The sequence below is a fragment of the Orycteropus afer genome, unplaced genomic scaffold (assembly GCF_000298275.1).
Source record: "Orycteropus afer afer isolate SDZICR_OR568_19922 unplaced genomic scaffold, OryAfe1.0 scaffold00022, whole genome shotgun sequence".
NCBI classification, from domain to species: domain Eukaryota; kingdom Metazoa; phylum Chordata; class Mammalia; order Tubulidentata; family Orycteropodidae; genus Orycteropus; species Orycteropus afer.
The window spans coordinates 14,528,748-14,544,709 of NW_006921609.1; the positions used below are offsets into that span (position 1 = coordinate 14,528,748).

At 34.1% G+C, this 15,962-nt stretch overlaps 1 protein-coding gene across 1 annotated transcript in view; it reads right to left on the minus strand.

Moving 5' to 3' along the window:
- The window catches only part of ROBO1 (roundabout guidance receptor 1), a 784,554-nt gene that overhangs the window by 182,730 nt on the left and 585,862 nt on the right, over positions 1-15,962 (minus strand). Inside the window, exons 7-9 of the mRNA XM_042783645.1 lie at positions 11,195-11,203; positions 7,037-7,161; positions 3,788-3,959 (exon numbers count right to left, since the gene is read on the minus strand). Of these exons, the coding sequence (XP_042639579.1) occupies positions 3,788-3,959; positions 7,037-7,161; positions 11,195-11,203 (306 nt within the window). The remainder of the gene's footprint in view (positions 1-3,787; positions 3,960-7,036; positions 7,162-11,194; positions 11,204-15,962) is intronic.

The following is a 15,962-nucleotide window of genomic DNA, read 5'->3' on the forward strand; positions in this document are numbered from 1 at the left end:
TGGGACTGTAAAATGGTACAACCATTGTGGAAAGCAGGATGATTCCTTAAAAAGTTGGAATTAGAAATAACATTTGACCCAGCCATTCCATTACTAGACATATATCCTAAAGAGGTGAAAGCCAGGACAAAAACAGACATAAGCACACCTATGTTCATCGCGGCACTATTTACAATAGCAGCAAGATGGAAACAACCTAGGTGTCCATCAACTGAAAAATGGATAAACGAACTATGGTACATACACACAATGGAATAATTTGTAACCCTAAAGAATAATGTAGAACTTGCAAAGCACCATATAATGTGGATGAACTTGGAGGACATTATGTTGAGTGAAATAATTCAATCACAGAACGACAAATATTGTATTAGTCTGTCATTGTAAAAAGTCAAGGAAAGGTTTATATATGGAAGGAAATTTTCTTAGTTGGTTACCAGGGATGGAAGGGAAGGGAAGGGAACACTGTTACATAAGTGGACACAAGTATTGTAAAAAGAAGGGCAATGTACCAAATGTGAATGATCATCATGGTGGCATTGAGGGAGAGGAAGACATAGAGAGGTACATGGGAGGTACAGACAACAAAGATGAACCCTTTAGCACATACAGTACTGTGTTCTCAGTGAAGGTAAACATGGCTATATGGGTGGATAGTTGGGTGGACAGACTGAACTATTAGGTATGTCTATGCAGGTGGGAGTGTGGCCAAGAACATGTATAGGGTTGGCAGACAATGTTTCTACAAGTGTATTGGTATATTTTGTAAGAATTCCCAGGTGTATAGTAGAGCTGACAAGTTACAGTCACTTCTTAGCTACAGCCAACTACCCAGAGGGAGCAAGTAATTGGACCTGTGGGCTTGGGGCCATAGTTGCAGGGGATATCAAGCTTAATTGGCATAAAATACTACACAAAACATTGTTCCACCTCCTACTTTGGTGAGTAGTGACTGGGATCTTAAAAGCTTGCAAGCAGCCATGTCGATGCAATGATAGGTCTCCCCTCTTCCAGAGCAAAGAAGAATGAAGAAAAACAAAGATTCATGGAAACAATTAGTCCAAGCTACTGGTACAGCATGCAATCCTCAGCCTTTATGGTTACAAGACCAGAAGAACCAGATGGTGCCCGGCTACCACTGTCAACCACTCACAGCAGGATCTATGTAGGAGATCCTGGATAGAGTGGGAGAACAATGTGGAAAAAACTCAAAATCACTTGAAAAAAAAAAAAAAAAGCAACCAGGTTTGCTGGTCTTATAGAGCCTGATGAAACCACAGAGACTATGGCCCCTAGCTGCCCTTGAGGTCTAGAATTGAACCCACACCTATGGCTTTGAGCCAAACAAAAGACAGGCATATGAGTTGAACATTTACACTAGGTAGATACACTCCTTGGAGAGAATAATCATGGAAGAATAGAAGGGCTGTGTATGTACAGGGTCTTAGCTCAGGGGGCAGGAGGGCATGGAAGGGAGGACACAGGGAAGAGGTAGCTATGGGGAAGAAGTGGGAGGGGAGTTATTGCTTTGTGGTAAATTGTAGTCAACGTCATGAGACAAAGTGTATGTGAACTAATGTATGGAAAGTGAATTTGCTCTGTAAACTTTCACCCAAATCACAATATAAATAAATAAATAAATAAAACCATGAAAAAAAATGACTGGGAAGAAGTGATTTCAATACATATATCTGACCAAGACTAGTATCTCAAATATCTAAAGTGACAAAGAAGAGAGAAGAATATATACATCCACCAAAAGTTAGACCAAGAAATTGAGCACACATAATCTATTGATAAACATGAACAGGTATATTTAGCTACTCATAAAAGCCCTGAACTGAACATTATATCAGTAAGAGAGTAGATTAATAAATTGTAGCCCATTAACACAATGGAATACTATACAATAAAAACTCTATACAACAATATCACTGCTGATATATACAAAAACACAGATAAATTTCACAGACATCATTTTAAACAAAGTAAGTCATACATTAAAGATTATATACTATACGGGATTATATACTACACGGTTTCATTTTTCAGAATTTCAAGAAAAGGCAAAACTAATCCACGGGGATGAAAGTTTAAAGAGTGATAACTTCTGACAGCAAGAGCTTTATTAACCAGAAAGAGGAGCATGAGAAACTTCTGGGGTACTGGAGATGCTCCAGATCTTGATCTGCATAGTCATTACACAAATAAGTTCCTCAAGTTATATTAGCATACTCTAAGCACTTAATGGGAGCTCTGGTAGCATAGTGCCTAAGGCACTTGACTGCTAACCAGAAGGCTGGAGGTTCAAACCCACCAGCCACTCCTTGGAAGGAAGATGGGGCAATGGACTTCCTTAGTGATTCTGCCTCGGAAACCCAAGGAGGGGTCGCTATGAGTCGGGTCCAACTCGATGGCATATAACAAAAACAACAAGCACTTTATAGTATTATTTACTTCACTTTAAAAAAAATAGGGAGAAATGAGGGTTCTAGAAAAAAAAAAAAAATCATTCAAGTAACAATACTACTGTTACTCACTGCTATAGAGTCGGATCCGACTCATAGCCACCCCTCCTTGGGTTTCTGAGGTGGTACCTCTACGAAAGTAGATTGCCCAATCTCCTTCTGAGAAGTGGCTGGTGAGTTTGAACTGCCAGCCTTCTGGTTAGCAGTCAAATGCCTTAGGCAATACGCCACCAGAGCTCTCTCTAGCAACAATATAGACATGTAATTAGATGAGAAACAAGACAGAGAGGAATTACTAGGTGGTTAAAGTTTCAATAGATGATAAGTCTGGGAGTTGTAATTGAGATAAAGACAATTTGATGGATTTGTAAGATGACTGAATGGACATACAGATAAGAAAGAGTGAAAAGCCAAAGATGACTCTGTGTAGGAAGCAACTGCTATTCTACTGAATATTTAAAATATTATGTGAAATTGGAAAAAAAAAAAGACATCAAGCTGACTAAATGCTTGCAGCCATCGTCTTCTACTCCTGTTCTATCTTCCCTCTTGAGAAATGCATGTTCCTCTACATTTTGTAATTAAGATTGAAAAAATATTCTGATCACTCCAGTGACGTTGTTTCTAAAAGAGACAAGCCCTATTACAATTATAATCACTATTACGATTTTAGTTCTATTTTTAATTTGGAAGAATTTTTACTTGAGTGTGTGTGTGTGTGTGTGTGTAGGGGGAGAGGGTCTGTGTGTGGTTTATGTGTATTGTAGATGTGGGTATACATGTTTTCCTCCCTCCCATTCTCTTGTAATCAAATTATGGCTACTCTCCATTTTAAACCTGGGCAATTTTTTTTATCCCTGTGTCTTTGAACTTAGCATTAATTGATCATGTTTAGGGATGTTAATAAACAGAATAAAAACATATTATTAAAAAAATTGTCCACTGTAATGACCTGTATGCTGGATTTTAGATTTAAAAAGAGTCATCCTATTTTCTTAATTTAGCAGAAAGAGAAGAGAAGAGATGCGATTTGTACTGAGGGAACATAAAACAATTTTTTGTTTTCTAAAACACTGAAACATTCCTATATGCAACTATTTGGTATAAATTGCTACACATTTATGAATCTTATTTGATGTCACAGTATGGCTAAGTGACAATAAGAAGGATTTTGAACTTAATCATTTTATCAACTCTCTTCCACTTTACTGCAAAATACCTGTAAGAAAGATATAAAGTTGGAAATAAATACATTTACTGACACTTTCTTTAGACTCTCCACAAAAATTGGACATTTTAAATAAAATGATCTACTTTACCATCAGTAACTTCCAAATATGCTTTTGTGATGATACTTCCAGCAACATTTAAAGTCTGGCAGATATAATAACCAACATCAGATCGCTGAACATTAGTAATAGTGAGGTCGCCAGTCTGGGAGACAGAAAACCGACTGGATGACTGTGGTGGCTGATATGAGAAAAGCAGATTCTAGAAACCCAAATTTGGGGGCAGAGAATAAAAATAGGTTATTTTCTAGGTTCCAGTATTTTGGTATACATACTTATACATTTACAAATATACTGATATACATACACAAACAAGGTAAATACTATTTCATCACAGACTTACATATATTGATGTCCACACACATAAACATATAACAAAAATGACACTCACTGCTATCAAGTCAACTCTGATTCCCAGTCACCTTCACTGGGTTTTCAAGGCCGTAAATCTTTACAGAAGTAGATTGCCTCATCTTCCTCCCACAGAGCAGCTGATGGTTTGAACTGCCAATCTTTTGGTTAGCAGCCAGATACCTTACCCATTATGCCACCAGAGCTCTTTACATAAACATATATACACCAGGCTAATGATATTATCTTATATGACTAACATTGTTAGGGTCACTTGAAAATTCAAATAAATTCTAAATATTGGTATGTGTTTTTATAACTATCAGTATTTAATCATTAATAGAAAAGGACATTAATGATCACTAGAGTAAAATGTTTTATATATTTAACCAAAGCAGACAAAAGCATTGTTTCAAATATATATAAATATATATGACTATTAGAATTATAAATATTAGTACCTTTACTACCTTTACTATTTAAAGAATTAAAATTTCAACATATTCTGACAAAATATAATTAAGCTAAAATATGCCCCCTTGCAGCATAACAAGTATCTCTGTTAGCCATCTGTTATAAATGTTCAGTAACTTATACCAAAGTGTTAATAGTTACATAGCTTTTTATTCCTTTTAAACTATGTAAATATCTGTCAGGAATTTCAAATACTGAATCTAAGAAGTCATAATGGAGTTTTATTTCTGCAAAAAGTTGTCTTAAATACAAGAAAAATCAACAAACGAGGTGATGTTATTTTGTGTAACAAATTTCTCAATCAAAAGTATGTGTTTCTGGGTCATTTTAGAGAGAGTATATATTTATTTACACACAAAATAATATAGCATGTGATTGATTTACATGGAATAAAAAATATCAGCTTTATTTTTCTAATTGAATAAAGTTGCTTCATTTTAAAAGCCTAGGTGCCTATTATCATACATCATTATATAAAGACCTAATAAGGAGGTTTAGTGGCACTGAATGGTCAGTGGTTCAAACCCACCAGCTGTTCTGTGCAAGTAAAATGAAGCAATCTGCTTCCCTAAAGATGTATAGCCTTGGAAACCCTATTGGCCAGTTCTACTTTGTTCTATAGAGTCACTATAAGGCTGACTTGACTAGGTAACAGTGGGTTTTTTTGTGTGGGTTTTTTTAATATCATCAATGGATATAGGCCCAATGACTTAATTATAAGGAAAAAACATGAGCTGCATCATTAGAGCAGAACAAATCAAAGTACAACCATAGTTTGGAAATTTGATCTACAGTTTAAATAACTTAAATAAGTCATCTAAATATTACTCTATTAATAAGACCTTCTATTAGATCTACTACTATAAACCCCCTATACTACTATAAACTGCCATGGAGTCAATTCTGACTCATAGTGACTCCCATTGAGTTTCTGAGGCTGTAAATCTTTATAGAAGAAGATCGCCCCAATTTCCTTCCACTGGTGGGCTTGAACCACTGACCTTCTGGCTAGCAACCAACTGCCTTATCCACTATGCCAACAGAGCTCCTCATTGATCCTATAGGACAGAGTAGAACTGACTCATAGCATTTTTAAGGTTATAAATCTTTACAGAAGCAGATTGTTCCATCTTTCTCCCATGGGGCACCTGGTAGGTTCCAACTGCCCTTTCTCGTTAGCAACCCAATGCCTTAACCACAGTGCCACCAGAACTCCTAGTTACCACTACAGTTACACAGATTTTCGTTTGTAGTACACATCCAGTTCTACTTGTTCTATTTAAATAGTTCGCTCTTGCCTGAATTTAATTGGCTATCATTCAGCAAATCTAGTCTTTTGAGACCAAATGGAATATGAGGGAATCAACCAAGACTCTAAAATATGATACTAAGGATGGCCTACATACCACCATCAAGTAAATATTTACCTCTCAAGGTGAAATAAAAGTAAACATGATGGAATTCGCTATAAAAGATTATTAAGTGCAGTCAGTAAATTATCTCTATATTATTTATAACAGCCCATCATTAAAAGCATGGGCATTTAAAAAAAAAAACAAAACAAAACCAAGGTTGATGTAAGCAAAAATAAAAGTAGTCAGGAATAATAAAAATCATTTACTTTTAAAAAAAGCAAGTGTCAGAAACAGGTAAAGGCAAAGATTTCCCTTTTTGAAAGAAGGAAATACAGCCCTGATGGCCTGCACAATGGTTAAAACACTCAACTCCTAACCTAAAGATCAGCAGTTCACACCTGCCAGCAGCTCATGGGAGAAAGACATGGCAGTCTACTTCTGTAAAGATTTACAGTCTTGGAAACTCTGTCATAGGGTCACTATGAGTTGGAACTGATTTCACGGCAATGGGTTTAGTTTCATTTATTTTTATGAAAGACGGAAAGCTATTGAGAGGGAAAAGGGAAAAACTTACGTGGTAAAAAATACATTTTTAAAATCATTTTTACAGTAAAATTGTTTCTAAGAAAAAATTTTTAACTGATGCTCAATAGTGATCTTAGAGTTTGTAAGATTGTATTTATAATCTACCTTCCGGGTATGGTATATAAAATTCTGATTTATAAAATGTTTAGAATGTAGAATTTTATTATTTATTTTTATTATAATTTCCAATAAATTTGAATATATTCTATTATATTTAACATGGCATCAAGATTAAATCATATATATATATATATGAACTCTGGTAGCATAGTGCCTAAGGCACTTGACTGCTAACCAGAAGGCTGGTGGTTCAAACCCACCAGCCACTCCTCGGAAGGAAGGTTGTACAATCTACTTCTGTAGTGATACCGCCTCGGAAATCCAAGGGGGGGTCGCTATGAGTTGGGGCCGACTCGATGGCACATAACAACAATATATATATGTACGTGTGTGTGTTTGTGTGTGTGTCTGGGATCCATCTTTGCTGATTAAAAACATTATAAAAAAGTCATACCTGACTACCTTCTCTCCTCCAAAATATAGCTGGTTGAGGGTTTCCAGTTGCTTCACACTGAAAAGTTACAGTTCGTCCCATGGCAACAACCTGGTCCCGGGGTTTTACAACAAAATGTGGAGGTTCTAAAGGAAAAGAAACAAATTACACTGGATCAAAAGCATGTAGTTATTTTTCTAATTGAGACAATATGCTTATATACCAAATGCTGCCTTTACTTTATACTACATTCCATGCACATAATGTTTGAATTCTCATCCTTAATTTGACACTAAATTGTTAAGTGTATATTTATAAATGGGAATACATTTGTTTTATGAAGAGGTTTTTATTACCTGACCTTCTAAGATTAACCTTCATATTAGAAAGAATTCTTGAGTTACAATTTGACCCTTTACATTCAAAGTATACCTGAAATTGTATGAATAAATATTATTTTTTTTCATTAGAGCTCCTTAAGGGTGAATGGACTTTAATCATATACACAAGGACCTCCTGATGCAGACAGGTTCTAAAATTACTTTAGTTTAACTCAAAAGCTCCTGAAAAGCTACCATGCAAATTATAACAATTTAAAATCTTCAGTCCAATTACTTGAATAGAAATGAATTTAAAGCAATAGTGGAGTCGAATGCCTCCTTCATTTACATAGGCAAGGGCATGTTCAAACAGAATATATATGGAAATGAAGGCAAATTTGAAACATCTGCTCATCCTGACATTATAAATACTGCCAGCTTTGTCCAAACTGTTTGATTTATACAGACTTAAATGGCCACTTCATCCAGCAGTAAATAGTATCAGAAAACTGTGTCAGTCACATTGAGAGCAATGGCAGCTGAAAACATTAGGTGTGCTGATGGAGCAACCCTGAAAAAAAATTTGCTTGTTTTTAGGCTGTGCCTTACTCTTGGGAAAATGTGTACTGAATGTAAGTCTTTTTACTTACTGTTTACACTTTCCAAATTCATTTCTTATCAGCTGACTGAAGCACCTAATTATTCTTCTTTCCTGTCTCAGTTCAGATTGAAATATTTCAGGACAGACATATAACAGTCTTTAGAAGACAGGGTTATTTTAATCCACTTTTTAAAGCTTTTCCATTATTTCTAACCTTTGCTTTAAAGCATTTTCAATTACTTATGTCAGACAAATAGGTAATACCTTAAAGTGCACGTGAATCAAAAATCATATTCAACTTATGCCTATAAATCATTAATGCCACTATTCACAAGGAAATGATTTCTTTACTAATGAAGGGTAGTACTTGAACAGTACTTGAAAGAATACTTTTCTCTTAAGATTCCCTGCAATTAATATGTATGTGTGTGTGTGTACATATCTGTGTGTATGTGTATATACACACACATACATACATACACACATACATACATACATACATATGCCTCACTCTAAGGATATGACGCGAATAGTCATTAAGTCGTATTGGAACATTAAAATCATGTAATATGCATGGTCATTATACATCAATTAAAATATAAAATTCCCTTCTTTTTTTAGAAAAAAGAAAGGATTTTTTTAAAAAAATTGTCCAAAATTGTATGACGACAAAGCTGAAGAAAGCAATTAGGTCTTCTAACTTCTAGATTAGTGTACTTTCTTCTAAACCCCCATTTTATTGAGGTCTTGTAGAAATTATACCATTTGACTAGAAAATTATAGGAGATGAGAAAAATCAGGGCAAGTGCCTTCCACTGTCCTGTAACTTACAGGGAAAAAATACGAAGTTACAGGATATAGCTGAGGATCAATTTAGTAACGCTGAAGTTCTATCTTATAATTTTTTCAAAATTGTGATTGTAATTGAGTGGTTTGCCCATGAATTTAGCAAACACTATCATTATCCAGGTATAATAATAGGCATTTGCATCATTGCTTGAGGATTTTCCTTCAGTACACACACATACAGGAGGACTCAAATTGACATAGAAATTGGGTCAAAAAATTGAAAGACTACCTGGATAATAAAATAATCTAGAATAGAGTTTGTTTCAATAAAGAAAACTAAACTATTAATTAAATTAATGGGAAAATATGACTTTCCAGCATGCAGGGATTTGAGTAGGAAAATATAAATGTCCAAACCACTTAGTCAAGTAAAAATTTCGGGTGGTCTCTTTCTTAAATCTCAGAGGCATGTCTTATAACACGGGCCAGAATCTACATTTCTTTTATAAAATGCCAGCTCTCCTCAAACCTCAAAGACTTATTTTGGAAAGAGGGATATAAACTCATATGCTAACTACATATATCCTGCAGCAATCCTTCCACACAGGATATTTGTCTGGAAATGAATTTACTGTATTTTGTAGGCATATTCTTGAGCCAACATCAACAGTAACATCAGTCATAAGATATTAGAAATATAACTTAAAAAAATACTTTTCTCCATGTATGTCAAATATGAAATGTAGGTATATATCTAAGAAAAAGCACATTTTAAATTGAGTAAAAATGCCTCTATTTACCTCTCAATCATCAATCTATCTAGGTTGATTGTATAAGGACACTTACAATGTTCACCTACCTGATTTTTATGATAATATATTAGAATATTTTTGAAAGAGCATTTAAATTTGGTATAATTTAAAAAATAATAATATATCACATAGGTTCAGTACTGGAAATTTGGAAAACTTCATATTATTTAAACAATCCCTACTGTTTCAAATTTAGATTGTTTCTAATTTTCACTATTGAAAATAGTGGTCAGATTAACATTCTTCCCACAAGTATACAAAAAATTATTGCCCAGAGATAAAGATGCAGGATCAGGAAAAATGGAAAGATCTAGAGTGTTTAACAGCTATTGTGAGATTACCATTTATGTCAACATTACTTTGCCATTGAGACTCTGTTACAAATTTTGTGTTTAAATGTTTATCATATTTTATATTTATAAAACCATTGACAGATTAAATTTTACACATTTCTCCTGTAAGCCGTAAATATATTTTTCTATTATATCAATAGTCTTTTTATATGTTTAAGCATTTTTGTTATTGTATCAGTATTTTCCTTTTTTATGTCGAATATGTCAATCATTTCCTTTAAGGTTTTGTCCTTTATGTTGTTATTTAAAATATATGTCCCTGTGCAAATTATATAAATAGTTCACCTCCATTTTCACTCTAGACTTTCATTTCTTTTTAACTTTTATATTCACATTTGATTTCACCTCTATTTCTTTATGTAGGTATAGCATAGGGAACTATTTTTTCAAGTAGTCAGTTGTTGCATCACCATTACTGAATAATCCAAATGATCTGTAGTAACAATATAAAATGTCACTTTTTAAATATTTATGTAACTTTTAAAGTTAAAGAATAGCAAGATCGATTATTTTAGAGTCAAAATTATTTTCTGGTAAACCACTTAACACACTTGTACAAAATCCTCCCAAAATGGCTATCCAGCAACATGAAAAAGTGAATGGACCTCTCCAAGTTTCTGATCATGAATATGCTTAGAGACCTGATGGCTCTGTATTTGTATTAGGACAAAATTTTCTCAGAGGAAATTTGGTGAACTTTGAGCATATTATGAGATTATTTTTTTTACATAAAATGAAATGAATCTGACACATAGAAATGAAAGTAAGTGCCAACAGCCTTAAGTACAAGGCTATTCACCAGAGGTACTTTTTAAATGACCATTATTAAACAAGAGTTGCAAAAATTCAGGTACACAGGCATGAATTTGTAAACCTATTTTGAGCAAAAAGTAAAATTCAAATTGTTCTCCAGGTTATCTGTTTTTATAATTACTGTCTGATTTTTTTTTTTTCTTTTTTGGATGTATTAATTGAATTAGTACTTTACCAAGATACTGTCCAATCACTTTTTTTTTTTTTTACCATTTATTTAAAAATTAAGGAATGAAGAAATAAAAGGATGTAGATGATAGATCATTTAGTAAGACATAAAGTTAGCAACCCCATTACCTTTACTCTTTGTCACAGTTACCCATACTTCCTGCAGACTTTATTCTGTGCAGTCTGTCTTTGTGGCCAATGACAAGTGAAACATGGAGGCTGATTGGTTGAAGGACATGGAAGGGTATGGATGGAAAGGGGAAGAGAAGTTCCAGTCACAGTGACACGGTGATTAGAAGATGGCCAATAAAATGTCAACTTACCAGACCCAACTAAAACAAAAAAAAATAGAAAACATGGAATAAATAAAAATAAAGAAACATAAAACAAAACAAAAGAAGTAGTAAGATTTGACTTAATGATCTTTCTTTAAAAATAAAGAACACATTAATATTTGGATATATGACTCATACTGCCTATGAGTGAATATTTGTTAGCATTTTAATTATTATCGTGAATAATTTAAGAAAAAAACAGAAATGAATCTTACAAATCTAGCATGATTAAATGGTAGAGCTACAATGAATGATAGCTATAAACATTTTCAAAGACTTTGCAGTTCGCTATTAGATGACAGAGTTAGGTAAGTATATGTATGGGTTTCAAAACTATAAATCTTAGCTGCTAATGCTACATTAGAAATCAAACAAGCTTCGTATTCAAAAACAGAAAAGTATATATTCCTATAACTTCATTATTAGATTAATTTTTATATTAAAATGTTCCTCTTGCCTTTTTCCCTACTAAATGATAGTCCACTAAATCAATGCTTTTTAAATTGAATACCCTTACAAATCACCTGCAATCTTGTTAAAGAATACAGATGCGGATTCCATCGATCAGGGGTAGGGCTTAGGATTTTGAATTGCTAAAAAGAACTCAGGTGACACACACATTACTGGTCCATGACTATAAACTGAGGAGCAAAACCGTAAAATGTATTGCATTTAAATGCTTGCATATTTTTGATTAAGGAAACATATAGAAAAAATGTGAATAGATTATGAATATAGAAAAATTACAATCCTATCTATAAATCATATTTACATTACCTGTTTCAATGCTGAAGCACTGGTCATTTTAATACAGAAAGGACAAGTCATACATATTTAAAATACTTGAAAATGATTGCTTTCTCTATTTTACAAAGGCAATTACTGTCAAATGCACAACATTTTCATAATAGCGTAGCAGACACCTACAATATATTTTACTCAAAAGACGAAGTCCCATATCTTTCAGCAAGTCAAAATTAATTAGAACAGATACACATTCCTGTAGTTTAAATAAATTTAAATAAATAAATAACTGCAGCTGTTAAGTGGTACAGTGATAAAATAGAGAAAAAAGTTCTCTTGCATGTGGCTAACACATGCTAAATTTAAAGTTAATTCAGAAACACATTTTAAATTCCCTTCATAGTGAATGAAATAACTTATCTTTTTCTTTCACTCTAAAGAAGACACCTGAAGCATAATTCTCATTCACTCAGGTTTGGAAAGTTTAAAATAAAAATCTCTCTTACTTAGGCTGAAAGGGTTTTTTTTTTTTTTTTTTTTAAGAGCATCACCAGCTATTCTATCCAAATTCCAAGATGCAAAGGGAGATAATAGGATAAGATTTCATTTCTTGATATTTTACATATTTTAAATGACAGTGGAGAATATTTGTAAATGATGAGAGAGAAGTACAGTGTAGTATAACAGTGTAACAGAATTCTGTGTTGAGAAAAGTTGTAGAATTAACTTTTAGAGTAACCAGTAAAAAGAAATGGGATCTCATTAGACTAAAGTAGTTAAAATTATACTTCACTTAACATCACAAGGAAATTACTTGGTGATGCAAAAGTTGAACAGCTTGGCTGCTAACTGAATGGCTGGAGGTTCAAGGCCACCCAGAAGTGCAGTGGAAGAATGGAGGCTGATTGACTCTCCTGAAACTAGACATCAAAAACTCTATGGGCACAGTTCTACTCTGACACACATGGGGCTGCCATTAGTCAGTATCAACTCAATGGCAACTGTTTTTTTTTTTTTCCCCCAATATCACAAGATGAGATAAATAATTACTATTTTCTAATCATGATTTTAGTAATTTAAAACTTCTTAAACATTTTTTAAAAATCTAATATATTAAACACAAGAAAATTACTGGAAAACATATTTTAAAAATGCCCCTCAATGTTTACAGTTTTTTTCATTAATTAAGGAGTAGAATTTTTGTATTAATTTAAAATCCAATGTATCAGGCTAATACATTTGCATATCTGTAAATAGCAAATCATAACTGGAAGATACTGTATAGTCTATAAAAGACCTTAAAGTTATCAAAGAAAAACATAAACTGAAAACAAACTTACTTTTCTCAAGTCGATTCTGACTCATAGTGACACTATAGGACAGAGTAGAACTTTGCCGTAGTGTTCCCAAGGCTGTAAATATTTACAGAAGCATACTGCCCATCTATGGGAGCTCTGGTAGCACAGTGCCTAAGGCACTTGACTGCTAACCAGAAGGCTGGCGGTTCAAACCCACCAGCTACTCCTCGAAAGGAAGATGGGGCAATCTACTTCCATAGTAATACAGCCTCGGAAACCCAAGGAGGGGTCGCTTTGAGTCGGGTCCAACTTAACAGCATATAACAACAACAACAACAACAACTGCCCCATCTTTCTCCAGTGGTGTGGATGGTGGGTTGCAACCATGACCTTTCAGTTAATAGCCAAGCACTTAACCACTATGCCAGGAAGACTCCTTGATTATACAATAAAAACTCACTGCCATTGTGTCTAAAAATGTATACCATACAAGTTGAATTAAGTTGGCAGCTAGTCAATATCAACGAAAACCAAACCCACTGCAATCCAGTTGATTCAGATTCATAGAGACCCTATAGAACAGAGCAGAACTATCCCATAGGGTTTCCAAGGCTGTAAATCTTTATGGAAGCAGATTGCCTCATCTTTCTCCCATGAAGCAACTAGTAGGTTTGAACGGCCAACCTTTTAGTTAGCAGCCAGATGCCTTAACCATTACAGCCACCAGAGCTCCTAGACTGCTCAACCTTCCTTCCAAGGAGTGGCTGGTGGGTTTGAACTCCCAGCCCTCTGGTTAGCAGTCAAATGCCTTAGGCACTATGCCACCAGAGCCCCCAAAGAACAATATAGATGCTCTGAAAACATCAGAGGTTTGTGTGAGACTCCTACCCTGAATTCTCATTCAAGCTTTTCACAATCATGATTATCAGGAAAAGATTCCACTTATGAAATGAAATGATATGCAATTTAGCCCCATTTTCATGTGCTCTAGCTTCAATAAACAAATGTCAATAATATTCTCCACATAAAATTATTTTACTCACTTGAAGGAAAATATCATCCCTTTCTCTTACTGAACAATGAAAAGGCAGACCACAAAACTGATGCATTTGAATAATGGTGTAGGCAAAATATCGAATATATCCTGGACTGCCGGAAGAATGAACAAATCTGTCTTGGAGGAAGTATAGCCAGAACACTCCTTTGAAGTTAGAATGGACAGACTTTGACTCTTTTACTTTGGTCATGCTATCCAGAGGGACCAGACCCTGGAGCAGGATATCATGCTTGGTAACGTAGAGGGTCAGCAAAACAGAGGAAGACCCCCATGAGATGGAGTGACACAGTGGCTACAACAATGGGCTCAAGCATAGCAACAATTTGTGGATGATGCAGCACCATGCAGTGTTTCGGTCTGTTGTTCACAGGGTTGTGTGTTAGATCAGCTGGATGGCACCTAAAGCAACCTAACAATTTCTCTTAAGGAAGTAATGATACTCAAAGCACAATGAAATAAAAGGAGAAAAAGATAAAGCAATGACAGCAAATTCTTTAAATCTCTTTCATACTTCCCCTTTCTCTACTTTTCTATAAGGGCCAATTCAAAGGGTTTTCTTTCCATACATAAAAAAGGGACCTTTCTATATAGCACACAGTGCCCACTATTGCCTGGTTGCATATGTCCAGAGAGAAAGAGAGCAAAGCAGAATGACTTGATCTTGTTCATTCATTATCCTTTAAAAGTCCCTGGGCATGGGAGGATTCATTTGTACCCTCCCCATCTTCTCCACTTGTTCTTTTTTCCACTTTCAGGGCTTGGAGACCATCTATCCTACCTCTCTTTTCTAGTTAAGAAAGAGTAAAAGCATGTCTGTGTCCATCTCTAATAAAACAATAAAACCATAAAATGTTAGAGCTGGAAGTGACCTTAACATTTATCAGTCTAACCCTCTCCTTTTCACACAAGAGAACTGAAATTGTTAAGTAATTTTCTCAAGGTCACAGATGGCTAACCAAAGATTGGTGTCCAGGTCTCTTGACTAAATGCAGGACACTTAATAAACTTTCTTACTGGGTAGTCAGTTTGGGGAGAATTATATACAATAAGAAACAAAATATATATTTGATTTTACATTTAAGCTATTGTAAATTGTTTAACTCAAAATCATTACTACTTAGTCACATAAAAATTCCTTTTAAAGAATTCCTCATATTAAAAAAAATAAGAAGAATATTTAGCAATAGTTTTAAAAAACACATGGAAAATTAACAAGTGAAACAAAGCAGGCAAACAAATTTCTGGAGTTGTTCACCTTTTTGGAACAAAATTTAAAGTATACCTTCTTAAGAGGGAACCAATTTCAATCATTTCATCACTTGAAATCATTGTGAGTTTATTCATTTTTTTGACACTTGAGAATAAATAACTTTTCAACAAACACTTTTTAAGGAAAATATACCCAATATAAAGTTAAAGTAACTTCTGAAAAAGAATATGTATTTTAAAAGGTTAAAACTTGTCATTTAATTTTATTTTTTAACATAGCAACACTATCCATATTACAACCTAGCTCCAGTAATAACTATAAAATGTTTTATATTGGAGGGGTTTTGGAAAGGGCTAAAGGGATAGGGAATTTGAGAACTTACCATGAGGCTAAGTTTATACAGCAAGCACACTGTGTTCTCTCATATATATATATATATATATATAT